Raw genomic sequence first — 22,455 nt, forward strand, 5'->3', positions numbered from 1 at the left:
CCTACCTTGATACCAAAGCTTTTGCTAGAAATGTAATGTGTTTTCCCAAATTTCTACCACCTTCACAAACTTAGTCTTCCTCTCTATCTTCTTTTCTTTCTCACTTTCTCCTCTTTCGATTTCTTTTTCTCTTCTCATGCACAACTATGCATGATGATTAGTAGTGAAGGGTCCTATTTATACTAAACAGAGGCGGCAACTATCCTATACTTTCATTGGCTGCATGTTGATTTGCTTCAGCTGTGGATAACTATTTCTAAAATCATAACAGCTCATGGTTAAGTTGCTTAGTCACAAAGACAGATGTGAGCCTTAGTGTGCAGTAAGCAAGTGTAAATGAGTTCCACGTTTGCTTAGCTAATATGCAATGCAATGTAAACTTGCCAACTATAACAATTAAAGTTAAGAGGTGTTGCATGCAAAAGGTTACGTTTTCTATTGCCCAACTATAACAAGATCATGAACTAATAGTGAAAATTTGCACAAATGCTAACTACGTATGTGGAGTGTAAAATAACTCTTATGCATGAATTATTTTATTTTATTTATTTATTTATTTTTAAATTTAGATAGAAGAAAGAGTTCAAAATAACTATATAGGATAAGTAAATTACGTGAAGCAAATAAACGAGATGCTATTTAAAAGCAATTGTTTAAGAACATCATTTGAATTTGCATTAAGTGAAGCAAATAAAACATAGACTTCCATAAATAATTATAATTATAATTTAATACTTACTAAAAAATAAAATATTAACACTTTTAAGAATAAGGATTCTCACAATCTATCCCCCTTAAAGAAATTTCGTCCTCGAAATTTAAAACTTACTGGAATCAGAGAACAATTCTGGATACTTCTTACGTATTTCAGTTTCTAATTCCCATGTAGCTTCTTCTGTATTCCCATGTAACCAAAGAACTTTAACCAATGATATTATTTTCGTACGTAACACTTGTTCCTTATGATCCAAAATTTGTATTGGTCTTTCCTCAAATGACAGTTCTTCATCTAAATTGAGCTCTCCCCAATCTAGAACATGGGTTGGATCAGGTTCATACTTTCGAAGCATAGAAACATGAAAAACTTTATGTATATTCGAAAGTTGAGGTGGTAATGCTAACTTATAAGCTACTTCACCAATCCTTTCCAAGATTTCAAATGGTCCAATAAACCTTGGTGCTAATTTTCCAGTCTTTCCAAACCTTTTTACTCCTCTTCGTGGTGAGACTTTAAGAAATACATAATCCCCCACATAAATGCTTAATGGTTTCCTTCTTTGGTCAGCGTAATTCTTTTGTCGACTTTGAGCAGTTAAGAGACGTTGTTTGATAACTTTAATCTTTGCAGTTGTCTCTTGTACCAAATCAGGTCCTAACAACACAGTTTCTCCTATTTCAGTCCAACATACAGGTGACCGACAACGTCTTCCACATAAAGCTTCATAAGGTGCCATTTGAATACTAGATTGATAACTGTTGTTGTAGGCGAATTCTGCCAATACCAAATGATCTTCCCAACTTCCTCCAAAATCTAGAATACATGCTCTCAACATGTCCTCTAAAATTTGAATGGTTCTCTCTGATTGTCCATCAGTTTGGGGATGAAAAGCAGTACTAAAATTTAGTTGCGTACCCTAATGCTTTCTGTAAACTTCCCCAAAATTTGGAAGTAAACTTGGAATCTCTATCTGAAACAATCGAAACAAGAATCCCATGTAATCTTACTATCTCTCGAACGTAAAGCTTTCCAAGGTTTTCAGTGGACTCTGTTGTTTTAACTGGTAAAAAATGTGCTGATTTGGTAAAACGATCTACTATAACCCATATTGCATCTCGTCCCTTTGGAGACCTAGGTAAACCTGTAACAAAATCCATGGTTATATGATCCCATTTCCACTCTGCTACTGGTAATGGCTGTAATGAACCTGACGGTTTCTGATGTTCAGCTTTCACTTGCTGACATGTGAGACACTTTGCTACAAATTTTTCTATATCTCTTTTCATACCATTCCACCAAAAGTTACGTTTCAGGTCAAGATACATCTTCGTTCCTTCAGAATGAATTGTATAGAATGAATGATGTCCTTCTTTCAAAACTTCTTTTCTCAGATCAGAAATTTCTGGTACATACAATCTATCCAAATATCTTAATCCACCGTCTGCGTGGACATTCCATCCATCTGGTGTCTCTCCAGTTGAAATCTTAGTTCGAATGTCTTGAGACATAGAATCAGATTCTTGTGCCTCAATTATTTTTCCAATCAAAGTGGGGTGAGTTACTAAATTACATAGATATGCATGATCCTGGTGCATACCTACATACAAGTCAAAATCATAGAGAGATTATACCATTTTCCACCTTTGATCATATAAACTGGCTATGACTTTTTGAGGATTTCGACTTAAATCATCTGCGACCACATTAGCTTTTCCTGGATGATAATGTAAATCAAAGTCATAGTCTTCTAGATATTCCATCCAACGCCTTTGTCTTAAATTCAACTCCTTCTGAGTGAATAAGTACTTCAAACTCTTATGATCTGAGTAGAGTTCAAAATGCTCTCCATATAGATAATGTCTCCACACTTTCAATGCATGAACAATAGCTGCCAGTTCTAGATCGTGTGTCGGGTAATTTTTCTCATGTGATTTCAATTGACGAGAAGCATAAGCAACAACTCTGTCAGATTGCATCAAAACACATCCTAAACCATGCAATGATGCATCAGTATACACTATATAACTTACACCTCTTTCTGGTATAATTAACACAGGAGCTGATGTTAATCGAGTTTTTAACTCTTGAAATGCTTCCTCACATTTATCATCCCAAATAAACTTAACTCCCTTTTGTGTCAATTTGGTCATTGGATTAGCTATCTGAGAAAAATCCTTGATAAATTTCCTATAATAGCCAGCCAAACCAAGAAAACTTCGAATCTCGTGAACATTTTTCGGCTGTCTCCAATTCAACATTGCTTCTACTTTTGCAGAATCCACGGCAATGCCTTCTTTTGAAATAACATGTCCTAAAAATTTCACTTCTGTTAACCAAAATTCACACTTACTTAGCTTGGCAAATAACTTGTGTTCTCTCAATGCCTGTAGAACAATTGACAAGTGTTGTTCATGCTCTTCTTGAGATGATGAATAAATGAGAATATCATCAATGAATACAATCACAAATTGATCCAGATAAGGTCGAAAAACTCGATTCATTAAATCCATGAAAATTGCCGGAGCATCTGTCAACCCAAAAGGCATTACTAGGAATTCATAATGTCCATATCGCGTTCGAAATGCAGTTTTCGATACATCTTCTGCTTTTACTCGTAATTGGTGATAACCAGAGTGAAGATCAATCTTTGAGAAGTATCGGGAACCTTGCAGTTGATCAAACAGGTCATCAATCCTAGGTAAAGGGTACTTATTCTTAATGGTGATTCTATTCAGTTGACGATAGTCAATACACATCCTCAGACTTTGATCACTTTTCTTCACAAAAAGTGCAGGAAAACCCCATGGTGAAGTACTAGGACGAATGAAACCTTTTCTTTCAAGTTCTTGAAGTTGTATTTTGAGTTCTTTCAACTCTGCTGGTGCCATTCGATGTGGAGGTATAGAGATAGGTGATGTGCCAGGATAGATATCTATAGAAAACTCCACTTCACGTTCTGGGGGTAATCCAGATAAATCTTCTGGGAAAATATCACTGAAATTCTTTACTATAGGAATAGCTCAAATTTCGGATCACCCAGATCCTTATTGGCCATGTGAGCAATCAATCTCAAATAATTGCAATTTTTATTATCCAAGATTGATTCAGGCTTGCAACTATTCCTATTTCCATAAAAACTGAATGTTTTCCCCTCACTGACAGTCATAGTCACCATCTTTTTACCGCAATCAAGAATAGCTTTAAATTGGGTAAGTAAGTCCATTCCTAATATTATATCATACAACATGAATTCCAATATCATCAGGTCAACAACAAGTTTATGATTTGATATCTCTATTGGGTAGGATTTACACAACTTATTAACTTCAACACATTTACCCAATGGAGATCCAATCATCAACGAGGATGATTTCATAAATTCATATTCTATTCCAAGAATAGATGCAAATGATACGGATATGAATGAATTTGTAGAATCGGGGTCAAACAATATTCTAGCCCACGAGTTAAAAACTAGAAATGTACCTTCCACCACAGTAGGTTCATTCGGCTCTGTCACTTGTCCAACAGCATATACTCGTCCTTGAGTGAGTTGTTCTGACCTCTTTGCTGTTCCTGGTGCCCTAGGCCTTTGTTGTGTAGGTTGTCCCCTTGGACGTTGTGTCTATTGATTAACAGGACCTATAAACTGATTCAGTGAATCTTGATATGGGGCTTGGTACGGAGCACGGTACTGTGTTTGTGGGGCTTGAAATTGTTGTTGTGGTGCACGAAACTGTGGTTGTGGTTGTGGAGCAACAGGTATCTGATATGATTGTAGCTGGGGAAAATCCCTCCGGTAATGTCCTATCTGTCGACAATGATAACAAAATCCTGAGTTTTGAGTTGCCTCAAATGATCTTGGATTTTGATATCGAGAACGAGAGGGAAAAAATCTTTGGCGTTTGTTACTTTGTCCCCCGTTAGGATTCTTAGGTTCAAAAACTCTCTTAGAACTAGGTATCCTTTGTTCGGCCATTAAGGCACGATCAACAACTTCAGCATACTTTTTCAATTTAAAAAGTTCTACTTTCTCCTTGACTTCTAGTCTCAACCCTTCTTCAAATTTCTTTGCTTTTGCAGACTCATCAGGAATCATGTAAGGAGCAAAACGCATAAGTTCTTCAAACTTAGCTTGATATTGTCCCACAGTCATATCACCTTGATAAAGATTAGTGAACTCACGTACCTTCATGGTTTTCATAGTTTCAGGAAAATATTTCTCCAGAAACATTGTCTCAAAGACAATCCAAGTTGCAACCTCAACATCAGGCATAGCCAAGACAGATTCCCACCAATGATAAGTTTGTCCTTCCAAATAGGTAGAAGCAATGGTCACTTTCAGGTTTCCTAGGAACTCTTTGTTCATTCATCTTTCTCTTTATTTGTCTTAACCATTCTTCTGCTGCCATAGGGTTTGGATCACCCTTGAACACAGGTGGTCGTGTCTTACGAAATTCTCCTTGAATCCTCATTATTTGATCATGTTGAGTTTCCTGATGGGGTTCGTGGTTCTGTTGATTTGTCTCACGAATAGCAGATGCCATATCTTGAATGGCTAACATTATTCTCATACTATCACTCACATCATTCTCATTTTGTCCTTCTACTCCAGTCATCTTAGTAGTTAAACCTTGATACCAAATAATTCCACAAGATTAAAATATATATATATATATAATATTAAAATAAGCATATTTGTTATATGCACAATGTAAGACACATAATGACAGATACCAATAAAAAAATGTTGATGCTAACAAAATTTAGTATGGATATAAATAGATTAGTGAATCGAAGAGTCAAGTAAACTAAATAAAATGACTAAATGCTATACGCGTTAGCAATCAAGTATAACATGAATAGACTATATCAAAATAATAACAAGCACCTTAACACATTCACAATACGAAGTATGAGAATGTTGCATGCTATATTTATGAAAACTCCAAACTATGCTGAAATGTACACAAGATTTTAATAGAATCTAACAAAACTAAAAACTGCCACTAGTCTTTGTAAGTTAAATGCAAACCTATATGATACAGTAAAAAGAATTGCTAGTGTGTAAGCTGATGAATTGCACATAACTGAGTTAAATCACTCAATATATCAAGATCAAAAATACTGGCATGACACAAAAATAATTGTTTGAAGTAACACATATTATGAAAAATGAAATTGACAATTAATTAATTCATGGCAACTTTTTATGCAATTAATCATGTCAATAGAAATCAGAAAGAAAAACATACCTATATATATAAAATTGATAAATTATATGAAAAAAAAGAAATATTACAGAAAATCAAACATGCTCATTAAACATTTATAAGTTGTTACAAACCTATTTTAACAAAATAGTCACAAACCTATATTACAAGGAACTTTCTATTTAAAACCCTTCATAAGGCTGCTTACCAAAAACTATACATACCAAAATCAACTTGTTAGACTTACACTATCTTATTAGTCAAACTTCTGAGAGAATCTATTCATCATCAGAACTAATATCTATAACTTCAACAGGAGGGATAATGGGCTCGGGATATTCATTTTCATCATCAGAACTTATATTGATGATAGTTGGACTAGGATTTTGTTGTTCAATGATAACTACTGGAGCAGATGACGCAACAGATTCAGCAGATAAAGCATCAAGGTCCAGAAGTTCCAAATAGGCTTCATCTCCTGGGTCTGGCACAAGGGGTAAGTTTAAGTCCTGTGGTTCTGGAACATAAGGTAAGTCTATTCATGGTGGTGGCCACATATCAGCAGCAATAATTGCAGCATCTTCTAATACCTGGTTGTAAGAGTGTGCTTCAATATTCAACTGATATTGACTCCTTATGCTATTGGCCTGCAATCAATGTCTAACAACAAGTCTTTGCATTTCTGGTGTATAAAACATCCTTCTATACCCTATCTCTACAACTTCATTAACGACGTCCACATAGGCTTGGTTACGTAGACGGCTATGGTATACTTCTTCATCTATTGGGATAAGGCCTTCGGGTCCCATTTGGAACCCTCCCCATGTATCATTACTCTGATCGGGTTGCATCCTAAACAATAATTTAACAGGTCAGTGAATAACAAAACAATTTAATGAAATCGTAAAACTATGCTCTGATACCAACTTGTCACACCCAACCCTCGGATTTACAAAACCTTGGGTTAAGACGTGATTCACACTTTAATTATAGAATTTAATAAAAACTATAACTAAAATGTGAAGAAGACATTTAAATAAATAAAATAGATATTTCATATAAAATATTCAACAGAAACGCGGAAACGATAACATTTGAAACCATAAAATTTTTACATTATTTTACAAGTTAGAACTACTCGAGAGTTCACTTAAAGAGTAGCTCATTATTCAACCACAAGCTATGTTACATTCTATAGACATGCCAAAAATCATCACAAGCTCTAGATTTCAGGTTCGGTACCTGCAAAATCTATTAGGGTGAGCGAAACCACAGCTCAGTAGGGACATAAACCTTTTCACAATAAATTGATATAATTAAATTAAGTGACGAATAATCAAGCAGCCAAATTTCACATTATTAGTAACAATGCATGAATGCTCTTCATCTAAATCCCGTTAATTCATATAACTGGACAAGCAGACCTGCACGTCCCATACCATGCTTTTACCACTTGGTCCCGAATGCCCATTTATATGAACTAGCACCCATTTCAATCATCTCATAATTCCCCTTTTGTTAATCATCTTGTCTAACTCCCTTTCGCCAGTTCCGAATCACCCAATAAAAATCATGTGCACTGTGGGATCCCTGAGACCTGGTAACTGCCAAGAGTTAGACTCAACTACACAAAAGACCATTTCCATTACCCTCTTTTCCACCATTATTTTCTCAACCCAAGAACTCCAAATAATTTACATGACGTTATATAGTTCACATATAAAAACAATGTAATTATTCAAATATTACCAATGTACATATAATCATGCCCACATTATTCAAATAGTTAAGATTACATAAACACCCAATACAAGTACCACGCATAATATAATGCTCACAAAATTTAATTAGATCAATCCCTGAAAAAGGCCCCCAAGAAACCCCTACCTTGATACCAAAGCTTTTGCTAGAAATATAATGTGTTTTCCCAAATTTCTACCACCTTCACAAACTTAGTCTTCCTCTCTATCTTCTTTTCTTTCTCACTTTCTCCTCTTTCGATTTCTTTTTCTCTTCTCATGCACAACTATGCATGACGATTAGTAGTGAAGGGTCCTATTTATACTAAACAGAGGCGGCAACTATCCTATACTTTCATTGGCTGCATGTTGATTTGCTTCAGCTGTGGATAACTATTTCTAAAATCATAATAGCTCATGGTTAAGTTGCTTAGTCACAAAGACAGATGTGAGCCTTAGTGTGCAGCAAGCAAGTGTAAATGAGTTCCACGTTTGCTTAGCTAATATGCAATGCAATGTAAACTTGCCAACTATAACAATTAAAGTTAAGAGGTGTTGCATGCAAAAGGTTACGTTTTCTATTGCCCAACTCTAACAAGATCATGAACTAATAGTGAAAATTTGCACAAATGCTAACTACGTGGAGTGTAAAATAACTCTTATGCATGAATTATTTTATTTTATTTATTTATTTATTTTTAAATTTAGATAGAAGAAAGAGTTCAAAATAACTATATAGGATAAGTAAATTACGTGAAGCAAATAAACGAGATGCTATTTAAAAGCAATTGTTTAAGAACATCATTTGAATTTGCATTAAGTGAAGCAAATAAAGCATAGACTTCCATAAATAATTATAATTATAATTTAATACTTACTAAAAAATAAAATATTAACACTTTTAAGGATAAGGATTCTCACAGATGTTTTTCCTTTTCCTTGTTGTGAATCTCTCATTTATAATGTTACTAGATAATACATGCAATCTTTAATTAGTTCATAAGAAAAAAAATTATATATGAAGATAATTTTTTCCTTTTTGTTTTGGCATGGACTAGATATACATAGATATTGTACAAACAAAAACAAAAACAAAACCAAAAAAAAAAAAAGAAGGATGAACATAGATCGATGAAGAGGGCTATCATCTATATGATATGATGCATAGAAACAAAAAATTAAAATAAAATAAAATAACAGCAACTAAAAACAAAAAATTAATAATAACAGCAACCAATAAAAAATAATAATAACAGCAAACCTTGACAAGCACACATGTTATATGATGTGCATCGAATACAAGATGTGCAATTGCTTGGATATATGACGGAAAAGTAGAAACAACAATTGCTTGGATATATGACGGCAACAATAACTATTCAACTATTCATACATGATGTGCATCGAATACAAATAACCACAATTGCTTGGATATATGATGATGTATAGCAACAACAATTATTCAAGCACGGGAAAGCGTAGAAAGCGTAGAAAAAGAGGAGATTTTTTACATCCACTTGACAAGCACACACATTCAAGGACTGGAAAGCGTAGAGCACATTCAAAGTTTCTAGGATTCACATAAGATTTGTCAAAGCCTTTTGTATTTATACTTGCCACTTTATTTTCTAACGAAATCGGGCAACTTATTAATTCCTTCAAATTAAATTATTTTTTGAATACACCTAAATTTTGTTTGACTTTTAAAAAGTCCTAACTAAATACACTTAGATTTCGATGCATTTTTTTAATATCAATTGAAATATGAATTGAATACACCCAAACTTTTACAAACTCTTTTAAAATCTGAATTGAATACACCCAAACTTTTACAAACTCTTTTAAAATAAAATCTGAATTGAATACACCCAAACTTTTAAACTATTCTAAAATCTTAATTGAATACACCCCTCTAAAAGTTGAAAATGAAAATAAGATAATCTGTACACTTGAAATACACCACCATCAATTGAGCAAATTGGCAATTTGAAGTACCTCTTTGTGCTTTCACCGTCTTCACCAATTAGTCTTTGTTCAATCTCCGCGTTCATCACAGATCTCATTTGGATTATCATTTAATCTTTTAGCAATTAAGCATATAAGAAAGATGGCAGGCCAAAGGGATACTTTGATAGGATTATCAGCATGCAGAAGGAAGCAAGCGAATTGAACAATCGAGCAAATACACTGGGCAATTCCCCCAAAAATTCCCATAAAGTCCAGAACAGTACCAAAAAGCCCATGCTGGGGATGTGGATGATAGAACCACCACAACCGTCCCCACGGCCTCAATACAACTCTTTCCTTTCTACCCTTGTAAATGAGCTCCCAGATGCAGACGAGTACAGCTGCAATAGCGAATATCATAGCAAACAGTGCATATAGGGGCTGGCTTGGGGAGGAAGCCTGATCAAAAGCAAGTGACAAAATCTCTAGGCAGAGGCCGGTGACTAAGAACCCCCACTCTCCCGAAGTTGCCTACAAAAGAAACTAGTATTACGTCATAAAAGTTCATAGATATCTTGTAATAAATAAACGTTGGTTCATGGTTAGGAAGGAATTCATTCAGTTAAAGTCAACAATCTTGTACACCAGCTTATTCTAGAAAAATAAGAAAGAAAAGAAAATTGTACAATAGCTTGGATACTCGATCAATTCCTACAGCTTGGATAATTGACAGACGTGCTTTAAAGAAAATTACAACATCATTCCAAAACCAAAAACAAGAAATCAACGAAGTGGAAACAGGGTACCTTTGGGCTAAGCCTACGTTGACAAACTGATTTATATAAGCACAACTGCCTGCTGTGGTGAACGTTGACCAATCCTCTTGGGCTACATTAAGTTACTAGAAAAAAATATATAAAGAAATTGAGAACAAAAGTGGGACCACCCACACGTAGCGCATTGTAAGCCGAAACAAATCCCTAGCCGCCTGCTTGTTTGGCAGCAGAGAAAATCAAGGAAAGAAAAAACTCCTTGTCTTTCTCTCTTTCATTTTGTGAGTTCTAATCCAAAATGCTCATCAAAATAAATATCATCCATTCAGTAGAAAATGACGATCTAATTTGCAACCTACGATTAGCGATCACTGAATTTTTAGCAGTCCAAATTACTCAAATTAAAATGCTGAAAATTGTTTTAATTTCTTTTGCTATCCAACCCTTTTTTTCTCCGTAACCAAACAATCAGGCCAGCAAAACCTCTAAAACCACCACGTTACACCAGTTCTAGATCTTAAACGGGGGTGTGTTCCTATTTTTTTAACGAAATGAAAACAAAAACGTAAAAACTGCATAAGCTGAGAGAGAGAGAGAGAGACCTGGATTTGAAGCTTCTTCTTCTTTTCATTGGATCGATCACCAGCTCCAGCTTCATAAGATCACATAACAAAGACAGAGAAGGAATGAATACATGACATAAGCACACACATAATGAACTTTTACTTGGCCTATAAGCTTAAAGATGATACCATCAATAAACTGCAGTGCTGCTATTTGAACGTACATAAGAACTCGAATCTCTTCCTGGTAAAACAAAGATGAATAACAAAGTAAAAAAACTGATGACAATCATAGTCCCCCAGAACTATAGCAGCAGTAAAAGTTCACAAATAAAGTCTTCAACTGAAAATAACAGAGTAACCACCAGCTATATTCAAACATATATAGCTTGCAACCACATTTGTGCATCTGCATGCCTATATGCAGTTGTTTCTCTTGTACAGTCCTCATCCCATTATCAGTTATTACATCAGATTTGAACCACTCTCAATGCATCTCAGCATTCAATATATACAAGGTATTAAAAGTTGTTGCAGGTCTGAAAACACAAACATTTACAGAACTATTAACAAACAATTGATATAACTAAATGGAGCCCAAATGTTACGAACTAAAACTTTGCTTTATTTCTAAAGGAAGAATTCAAAAGCCTATTTTTCAATTATGTTTGTTTTGATCAAAATAATCTTTCGGGTTAATTATCACGCAATATATCAATCCTCAATTCTTTAGCATGACCCTAGTATTATACCATAAAATCAAAATTAAAATTAAGTTTTTCAGGCCCATAAGATACTATTTTGAAGTATCTTTCACTTTCAGCATTAATATAATTTAGCAAATTTCACTTGGAAGTTGGAAGTCGGAGCTAATATATATATATATATATATATATATATATATTTCAAACCTGTCCTCGCTTTTCATTGGATCGATCACCAGCTCCAGCTTCATAAGATCACATAACAAAGACAGAGAAGGAATGAATACATGACATAAGCACACACAAAATGAACTTTTACTTGGCCTATAAGCTTAAAGATGATACCATCAATAAACCGCAGCGCTGCTATTTGAACGTACACAACAACTCGAATCTCTTCCTGGTAAAACAAAGAAGAATAACAAAGTAAAAAAACTGATGACAATCATAGTCCCCCAGAACTACAGCAGCAGTAAAAGTTCACAAATAAAGTCTTCAACTGAAAATAACAGAGTACCACCAGCTATATTCAAACATATATAGCTTGCAACCACATTTGTGCATCTGCAAGCATATATGCAGTTGTTTCTCCTGTACGGTCCTCAAATAAGATCTTGTCCTATTATCAGTTATTACATCAGATTTGAACTAGTCTCAATGCATCTCAGCATTCAATATATACAAGGTATTAAAAGTTGTTGCAGGTCTGAAAACACAAACATTTACAGAACTAAATGGAGCCCAAATGTTACGAACTAAAACTTTGCTTTATTTCTAAAGGGAGAATTCAAAAGCCTATTTTTCAATTTTGTTTGTTTTGATCAAAATAATCTTCTGGGTTTGAAATAGTATATTATGGGATTTCAACAACTATCATGATCATTTGGTGGAGTAATGGGATTTCAAAAGACAGTAGGACCAACAAGATTTTCAGGCCCTGAGTAAAAAAAATCATGAATCCTAGTATATATAGGATTCCTGGTGATTAACTCTGAAGTAAAGGAGGTTGCAAACAACACAGTTATGGAAGCAAGAGATGCTACATTCTTTGAAGATATTTTCCTGTACAAGACAAGAATTTCTAAGGAAGTACAAATAAGAGAGAAGTCTTCTAGCTCAACTACGATCGAAAATTTAGAATCTCAAGAACTTAGAAGAAGCAAAAGAGCGAGCTTTATTATCACGCAATAAATCAAAGAGTCCTCAATTCTTTAGCATGACCCTAGTATTATACCATAAAATCAAAATTTCAAACCTCACATTTTTTGTTTCAGTAATGCACGCTGATGATTTTCCTATCTCAACGGTGTAGAGGAGCCCATCAATACAACAGTACACACAAGGTAGTCGGTCGAACGTGAGTCCCAGCTGGCGTGGGGGCATCAATACCACGAGCTCTCAAAACGGACGGCGATCGAAAAACATAACTACAATAAAGAAATTGAGAACAAACGTGGGACGACCCACGAGTAACGCTTGTCTTTCTTTCTTCCATTTTGTGAGTTCTAATTACTCAAATTAAAATGCTGAAAATCGTTTTAATATCTTTTGTTTTCCTACCCTTTTTTTCTCGGTAACCAAACAATCAGGCCAGCAAAACCTCTATAAACGTAAAAACTGCATAAGCTGAGAGAGAGAGAGAAAGAAACCTGTATTTGACCCTTCTTGTCGGCCTCGGACACCTTATCGAGATCGGCGACGGCTTTTTTTCTCCATGTCCAAGAATTTCCCTCCGAACGATTCTTGTTCCCCGACTCGAGGTCTAGCCACTGCATTTCCATTGTTTCTTTCTTGGAGGATGATTTGTTAGCCTCTCGCTTGGCTTTTTTTATAGAGCCAAAGGTGGGGAGTGTCAGTCCCAGTCTTAAGCCAAAAGGGCAGATTCCGTGCATGTGCGTGCAAACGTTTGTCCTGTGACCTTCCGCCACGTGACCCATGTTTGTGGCAAAATTAACCAAATTTTGAGTATATTTAACTGAGTTTTTGGCTAATTTTTAAATTTTTTATAAGAACTAACATTTATGAAATTACGAAGAATTTTCAACAAGCCGCGTAATTTTATATGAAACCAGACGTGAAGAATTTTCAACAAGCCGCGTAGTGTTTTATATGAAACCAGACGTGATGAAACGATTTGACAATTTGTAAAGCAATTATCCGCCTCTTGTTGTTTTGGTGGGAAGAAAATAGCCTATTATTATACATTATTAAGCAATTTAATTTTTAGAGGAATTTATAATTTCTATATATATAAATCATGGTACGAATTATTTTATATAATTTATCATTTTACGCACATCATGATCAAATCATGCGTTAATTATATCATTTTCACCTTTAGAATCAACTTTCTTCTTTAAGACTTAAGGGACCTCCAACTAATTAGGATCTTAATGATTGGATTTGTTCTAATTGGTCTACTTTTTATCCTCTCTTTTGAAAAAGTTTTTTTTTTTACCACTTGTTTGAAATTTTGGGATCAACATAATATATTTACTTTTTAAAATAAAAGCGGAGATTCGATGTTGAGACACAACCACTTATCATGGGTGGAGAAAAATCATAATAAAACGAAGACAAAAAATGAAAATCTTTTGTCACTGAAAATGGGGGAAGAGAAGAGAATGGGGGAAGAGAGGAGAGGGAGGGGCACTGAGGAAACTACAGCGAGGGCTATGGTGGGCTGTAGCCCAAGTAAGCTTTGAAAAAAACTAATAATCAATATGGCCCACCAGACTTCCTTTTGCTTTGAGCAAATCCTCTCCTCTAATCGCTTAGCAGCCATGTTTGTTTTTTGCCCGTAAAGTGTGTTGCTTTTTGGTTTTTTTTTATTGGCAAAGTCTATCCTCTTTTCACCAAAAAGAAGTAAAAAAATAAAGCTCTTCAACATTAGACTCAATAAAATTCCTAGCAGGTCCTTCAATCCACAATTATAGAGGCAAGAAGTAACAGGAAGTGGTTTTCAAAAGTGGAATAGTATGTTAACCTAATTCTATTCTTATTGAGTTTACAACTAATATATATATATATATATATGAAATTTAATTATATATTTTTAATAACAAAAAATTTCAATAACATCGTCACCACCGCTACTACCTCAACCTCCACGACCACCACTTTCAACATCATGATCATTTTAGTCATTATCCACAATTACAACAATTTTATACTAAAATTTATCAAATTGTTTGACACTAATTTTTATACTAAACGTGGAACTATTTTACTTTACAACTAATTATTTTCAAAACATAGTAGAAGCAGCTTTTTTAAAAGTGACAGCAATCCTAAATTGAAAATTAGCATTTCGAAGATATAATTGAAGGAGATCTCAAGGATTTATATATGTTGAATTTTGTAAATGACAAAAATTACAGTGAAAACAAATTCCTGCTCAATTGGAATTGTGAAATGACGACTCTTTTGGTGGAAATTAAATTCGGGAATTTCGATCCCCAATTTCCATGATTTTTCCCGTACGTCATTTAATAAGTTCCATGTTTAAGTTGTCAAACAATGGAAATATCAATTTCTTCTTTTCAATTCCTGACTTTTAGCTAAATCTCGAGTTATTTTCCTCCATCCAAATGAAGGGTAACTATTTTTTCAATTCATGTTATACCATCATAAATTATTTTAAATGACATCGTCACCACTACTACCACTTGAACCACCGCCACCTCCACATGATTAGTACTTTCAATATCATGATCATTTGTCATTATCCAAAATTACAACAATGTTATACCAAAATTTATCAAACTGTTATACACTAATTTTTATACCAAACCCGAAGCTATTTTAGTTTGTAGCTAATTATTTTCAAAATATAGCAAAAGGAGCTTTTAAAAAAGTGACAGCAATCCCAAATTGATAATTAATTTAATTTCCTTCTTTAAGATTTTCAAATCGTTATAATTGCCCATAATTTTTAGGAAACAAATATGATTGCAGACTCTTTAGCAAAATTTAAGATATAATCTTGGCTTAATTATGTACATGTCCCCTGTGCTTTTAAGTTTTTCTCGATTACCACCTGTGGTGGAAAACGTCTCAAAGTACCCCCCAACGTATAAATAACCGTCTCAATTTACCCCATCCACAAATTTTTTGACGGTCCGTTAATAGTGGGCCCCACTTCGTTTTAACCTTTAAGCTGTTCGAATAAGGGTTTCTCAGTTTGTAACAAAGGGGAAATTGGGTTTAGGGTTCATTGGAGAAGAGGGTTGTTGTCAAAATCTGAGGGTTCCTTCGATTTTGGGAGAAATTGGAGAAGAAATCATTCGTTGGCGTTAGACTTTAAGGCTAGAAGGTGCGAAGATGGTGGTGCTTAGAGAATCTGGAGGTTGTCAACCCATATGTAAGTGGACCCATTGTTACTCGATTTTCTTGATTTTGGCATGTGCATTGAACTGTTGTTAGGATTTTGTTTTTGTTTTTTGTATACTTTTTGACTCTGCTGGTTCTGGTGTGATCATTGTGTGGTCCTTGCATGTTCCTAGTGTGGTGTGTTGCTGGAAATTTTTTGTTCTTTCATATATTTTTTATTCTGTGCTGGCCCCAATATACCTTATGTGGTCCTTGGGTGTTCCTTGTATTATCCTTTGTGTGGTCCTTCTTTTCTCTTTGTGTGTTTTTTTCCATTTGTTAAGTGAATGTTCCTGTTACGCAGATAAAGATGCTGATGAGGTTGTCACATTTAAGTTTTTCCATGGAGGTAAACTAGTGAAAAATAGAAAGGACAGTCAGTGGTCTTATTTAGGTGGTGAAGTCAGTTGGTTTGATTACTGTGAGGTTGACTATATGTCCATGTTAGAGCTATTTGGAATGGCTAAAGATTTGGGATATGACGATGGGTATGATGTGAGTTTTTATGGTGAAGAGTTTGGAACTAGCAGACTCATTCAAATAATATCTAATAGTACACTTTTAGCTTGTATGAGCATGGTACCTAAAAGCAATAGCAGAGTCGTAGTTTTGTACTTGAAGGTAGTGAGCTTAACTTCAAGCCAAGTGGGGAATGATAGCAGTGATAAAGAATATTCTTGTTCTGAGAATGATGATAGCAGTGATCCAGACTTTGAAGACAGTGACTATGCACAGAGTGATGAAGAGATTGAATTATTGAAGAATGATGATAAGTGGTTTGAAGGTTATGTGGATCATAGTATTTTTGACAATGATCCTAATGCAGAGCAAAATGATGAGTCAGACAATGGAGAAGAGTCACCTACACTTACCTGCCCAAATAGTTCACAAAGTGAAGATGATGCAGTGGGTGAAGTAAGAAGGAAGAAGAATAGGATGCCAAAAGGTGAAGATTTCAGACCTGAAATTGATATGGGAAGCCCAAGTTTCAAAATAGGTTTAAGGTTTGCAACTGCCGAGTTGTTTAGAAAAGCTGTGAGGATATACTCCATTAATTGTGGAAGGGAGTTGATTTTTATGCATAATGACCGTAACAAAATAAGAGCAGTATGTGAAGAGGGCTGTCCTTTTGTTATCCATGCTTCAAGTGTTAGTGGTAGCACTTACCTGCAGGTGAAAACCTTTAATCCTACACATGTTTGTAGCAAGGGGACTAAAAATATACATGCTACTGCTGGCTGGTTGGTCAAAGATATTCTAGGCAGTTAAGGCTCAATCCAAATTGGACTGCTTCTTCTTTTGTAGAGCAAGTTCACCAAGACTATGGTTACAGACCATCTAGAGCAACTGTGTACAGAGCAAGAGCCATGGCAGTTGACATTGTAGAGGGGTCTTACAGCAAACAATATGAAGTATTGTGGGAATATTGTCATGAGTTAAGAACCAGGAATGTGGGAAGTACAGTTATCATTAAATCTGAAATGGAAGGTGATAGGCCACGGTTTCAAAGAATTTACATCTGTCTTGCAGCCTGCAAGAAGGGGTTTTTAGATGGTTGTAGGCCTGTGGTTTGCTTGGATGAGTGTCATGTCAAAGGGCCTCACCCTGGGCAAGTGCTTTCTGCAATGGGAGTTGATGCAAACAACGGAATGTTTCCACTTGCCTATGCATATGTAGAGATTGAGAGCAATTCAACATGGCTGTGGTTTTTAGAATTATTGAGTGGTGATCTCAGAATTACAAATAGCCATGGTTATGTATTCATGACTGACAAACAAAAAGGGTTAATAGATGCTGTGGATGCTCTATTCCCTCAGGCAGAGCATAGACATTGTTTGAAACATCTATATGGGAACTTCTATTTGGAACATAGAGGTCTTGCCTTGAAACATCAAATGGAAGCAATTGCTAGAGCCACAACAGTGCCATGGTTTCATGCAGAGATGACAAAGATGTTGCAGTTGTCTAAACCTGCACATGATTGGCTCATGGAGAAAGATCCTAGGCATTGGAGTAGGGCATATTTCAAGAGTGATTCCAAGTGTGACATGCTTATGAACAATCTATGTGAGGCATTCAACCGTAGCATAATGGATGCCCGAGACAAGCCTATTCTGACTATGCTAGAAAGAATTCGGTTGTATATAATGTTGTTGATGGCGGGAAGAAGGGTTCTCTGTGAGAAATGGCATGGACAAGTTGGGCCAAGAATTAGAAAGATATTAGAGAAAAACAAAGCAAAGCTCAGTGGTGCATTCCTAAGGTGCTGGACATGAATCAGTTTGAAGTAATGCACCATAGTGGCCGCACCTTTGCTGTTGATTTGAATGGCCACTCTTGTTCATGCCATGCTTGGGATTTGAATGGAATACCATGTTTGCATGCATGTGCTGCAATAAGTTAGTTTCATGGGAATCCAGAGGACTTTTGTGATGCAGTGTACAAGAAAGAGGCTTATTTGAGAGCCTATCAACCAATGATTATGCCTATGACTAGCCAAGATCAGTGGATGAAGGTTAATTTACCTCCATTACTCCCTCCGAAATACCACAAGCAGCCTGGTAGGCCTAAGAAGACAAGAAAACAAGCTGTTGAAGAACCTAAACTTCCTTCTAATCCATATAAGCTTCCTAGGTATGGCATCCCTTTAAAGTGTGCCAATTGCGGTGGAGAAGGGCATAATCGAAGTAGTTGTAAGGTATGTGGTTTTTAGAATTATTGCTTTACATTTAAATGTATTTGATTTGGTTTCTAACTTGATGACTTTGGTTATTAGGAACCTAGAAATCCCAACATAAAGCCTACTAGGAAGAGGAACATTGCCAAGGACAAACTTGCAGTAAGTGCCACAGTTTCAACTATGTTTTCACTCATCAAAATTTTATATCATGGAAACTTGTAATTATTGTTTTAGGTAAGAAGGAGAGATGGTGGAGACCAAAGTGGCGGACAACAGAGTATGCAATTAAGGCAAAGGAAACACTCAAGCACTTCCCAAGGGCCTTCTCAATCCCAGGCATCTCAAGTAGTCTGCTGCTTTCTATCCCAACCATCCAAGCAGCTGATGCTTTTCAATCCCAGCCATCTCAAACACCTGAACCTGCCAAATTATCTCGAGTACAACAACGTCGGAAGAGGATGAAAGATCAACAGAGGAGCCATTTTGTCAAAGATCCTTTTTTTCATCCTTGAATGTTGTGGAAGACTTTAATGGTTGTTGGTTGTTATGTTTGGAACCTGTTATGGTTGGACCTGTTTTGGAACCTAAGTATTTGATGTATGTTATGGTTTGAATATTTGATGTATGTTATGGTTGGACTTGTTTTGGAACCTGAATATTTAATGTATGTTATGGTTGGAACCAATTTTGGAACCTATTTTGGTTTGTGCATATTTCCTAAGGTTGTTATGGTTGGAATCTGTTTTGGAACCTGTTTTGGTTTGTGCATATTTCCTAAGGTTGTTATGGTTGGAATCTGTTTTGGAACCTATTTTGGTTTGTGCATATATTCATAAGACTGTTATGGTTGGAACTGTTTTGGTTTGTGTTCTGCTTTGGAACCTGTTCTGTTTTGGTTTGTGCTTATAATGACAGGTGCTTTTGCTAGTTTTGGGCTTTGCCTCTTGCTTTCCAGATTCCAGTAAACTTTGGCATGTTACCAAAAGCTACATATCCACCATAAACTTTGGCAAAGAAGGCAGGTCCTGCTTTTTTAGGGAAAACTGAATTTTGGTTATCTTCTTCTACATTCATCAAGAAATTACCATTCAATTTACCATTCATATCACATATCAAACTTAACTAGCATTACATTACTTAACTAACTAGCATTACATTCATGTCACCATTTGTAACCTCTAAACAGCTTACCATTCATGTCACCATTTGTAACCCCTAAACAAATTACATATCTAGTAAACTTAACTAGCATTACATTACATTACACTGCCAAAGTGTCTTACATTAGATTAGCATTTGTTCTCAAATTAAATTTGCCCATTAAACTACTGCCAAAGTGCTTAACTACTGCCAAAATGCTTAACTACTGCCAAAATGCCTTACATTACATTAACATCAGGTATCAAATTACAATGCCCAATGAACTACTGCCAAAGTGCCTAGTTCATCTTCATGGCAAACACCACCAACCACGAAAGCAACATAGCAGCCCACAATATTTTTGACTTTGCTCGAATATTTGCATTTTCCTTCTCCACCCTATCAATCTTCCTCATCAAACCAGGTATCAACGATTTTGAACGCTCACACATTTCTACATCAAACCACTGAAAAAACCTACATCCTTTTTCTCCCCTTCCCTGTATCAACCAAGAACAATGACTGAAAATTTGGGTGGTAAAATGACTGAAAATTTCATCAATCACTGACAATTTCATCACTAACAACTCTATCAATTTGTGATGCCCAAAATAATGACTGAAAATTTTATCTTAAACATGCTTACCTTTGACTTTGGGCAGACTAGAAATCTTCGCCCTGGGTTTGAACTGGTCCAAGAAGTCTGCATCCGTGCTAACTTCCCACAATGACACCATTGGCCATGCCCTCCTTCTCCTTGCTTCTCTCCTGTTTCTATCATCCCAAATCTTCTACTCCACAATCTTCCAATTTCAAACTCCACCTCAGAGTTTTACAAAGAATGATTTCTTCTCCAATTTCTCCCAAAATCGAAGGAACCCTCAGATTTTGACAACAACCCTCTTCTCCAATGAACCCTAAACCCAATTTCCCCTTTGTTACAAACTGAGAAACCCTTATTCGAACAGCTTAAAGGTTAAAACGAAGTGGGGCCCACTGTCAGAACGGACCGTCAAAAAATTTGACGGATGGGGTAAATTGAGACGGTTATTTATACGTTGGGGGGTACTTTGAGACGTTTTCCACCACAGGTGGTAATCTGAGATAAACGTAAAAGCACAGGGGGCATGTACATAATTAAGCCTATAATCTTTATAACATCTGTATTTATTTTAGTTATTTTCCTTATACTGTTTTTCTTCTTTGGCTGGAGGAGGGTCAATGACGTGTTCAGAAGCAAAGGAAAGGTTATTTGGCTGAAGATGGAGTTAGTAGGCCACGACTCTCAACGGATATTAATGTTATTTCATTTTGTTATTGAAAACAATTCCATGGCTTGGGATGGAGAACTGGTTCTGAATTCAACTTGCAATTCTGTAAGGTCGAAATGATAGCTTCACAAAGACTTTTGCAAATGGAAACAAAAGTTGGTCTTGCCAAACGCGTAGCTTAGAGTTCTTTATTTCCCCCAAGATTTGAAAAACAAAAATGTTATAACACGTAAATTAGTTCGTAACATGATATAAGAATGTGACGACAATCACATCATATCCTATAAATTTTTCTACGAAAAAGAGATGTTCAATATCTCAGATGCCATTGATAATATAATCATCATTACCTTATTTGTCTTGATGCTTAACATAGACATGTAGACCTTGAAGGAAGTCCAAAACTAGCAAATAAAGCTGGCAAACACATTCCCGTTCATTCACAATTATAACATCTCTTATGAAACGACCCGAACTAAATTATACTTTGAAATCCGGGCCGAATCTCGCTTTAAATCGACACTGTAATCGTGGGTCGTAAATGACCAAAGCGCCCAAAACAGTAATATAAACCCTAAGCCCTAACTCGTGGCTCGCGCTGATAACTATAGGCTACGCACTTTACCGAGGATCAAGCCACACGTAGTTCTTTCCTCTTCTCGACCTATAATCGAATCGCTTACGTGAAACGCTCTAGGGCTGACCATTCGAGTATCACGGACTCCGTTTTGCGATCCATCAAATACTATACGATCCTGGGAAAGTCTATATTAACATATTTGAAATTAACTACGATCTAATGGTTCAAACGTATTGAACCCGGAAATCGCACAGTATGCGAGATCCGTTCGGGGTTCAAACGATATCCGAATTAAGATCCGCGAAATCCTACACACTCATGAGGACTAAGAGATCATTCTAGGACTGACTGTGGTCTCAACCCTGCTGCCCACGCGCCGCCACATGCGCTGGCAGTGCGTGGTGCCTAAAGCGATAACGCCTTGCCGGAAAAAATTCAACATCTCGGCTCAAGACTCCTACCCTAGATACAACACCCTATTTGGAACAATTTTTGTTCTTGGACCTACCCTAAAAAGTGGCCGGAAGTGGCCGAAACCGTGATCTCAAAACCGGCCGAACCCTAAGTTCGAAATTAACCCTCTCACGCTAGAAATTCCTCAAATCCTACTCAACCATCAGCTAGAGCATGAAAAATAGCTAGAAATCCATACCTTACTCGACTAATTTGGTGGCCGGAGGAGGGAGAACGGAAGCTCGAAAATTCTGCTAAAAATCGGCTATTCTGGGCTAATTACGGCTCCTACCGGTTTCGACG

General features: G+C 35.9%; 1 protein-coding gene and 2 pseudogenes across 1 annotated transcript; 1 reads left to right on the top strand and 2 right to left on the bottom strand.

The window, feature by feature from the left end:
* Positions 1-4,343: 4,343 nt before the first annotated feature.
* On the bottom strand, positions 4,344-5,337 carry LOC103335867 (uncharacterized; annotated as a pseudogene).
* Positions 5,338-9,455: 4,118 nt separating this feature from the next.
* On the bottom strand, positions 9,456-13,474 carry LOC103342431 (uncharacterized). Its single transcript, XM_008246055.3, has 6 exons — positions 13,307-13,474; positions 12,003-12,057; positions 11,865-11,902; positions 11,143-11,197; positions 10,993-11,042; positions 9,456-10,148 (listed from the first exon to the last, which is right to left on the bottom strand). The coding sequence occupies exons 1-6, from the start codon at positions 13,436-13,438 to the stop codon at positions 9,705-9,707; spliced, it is 774 nt and encodes a 257-aa protein (XP_008244277.3). The 5' UTR covers positions 13,439-13,474; the 3' UTR covers positions 9,456-9,704.
* A 3,831-nt stretch (positions 13,475-17,305) lies between these two features.
* LOC148914818 (uncharacterized) lies at positions 17,306-19,170 on the top strand (annotated as a pseudogene).
* The last annotated feature ends 3,285 nt before the right edge of the window (positions 19,171-22,455 follow it).

Source organism: Prunus mume, linkage group LG8, assembly GCF_029339155.1.
Source record: "Prunus mume cultivar Tortuosa linkage group LG8, ASM2933915v1, whole genome shotgun sequence".
Classification (NCBI taxonomy): domain Eukaryota; kingdom Viridiplantae; phylum Streptophyta; class Magnoliopsida; order Rosales; family Rosaceae; genus Prunus; species Prunus mume.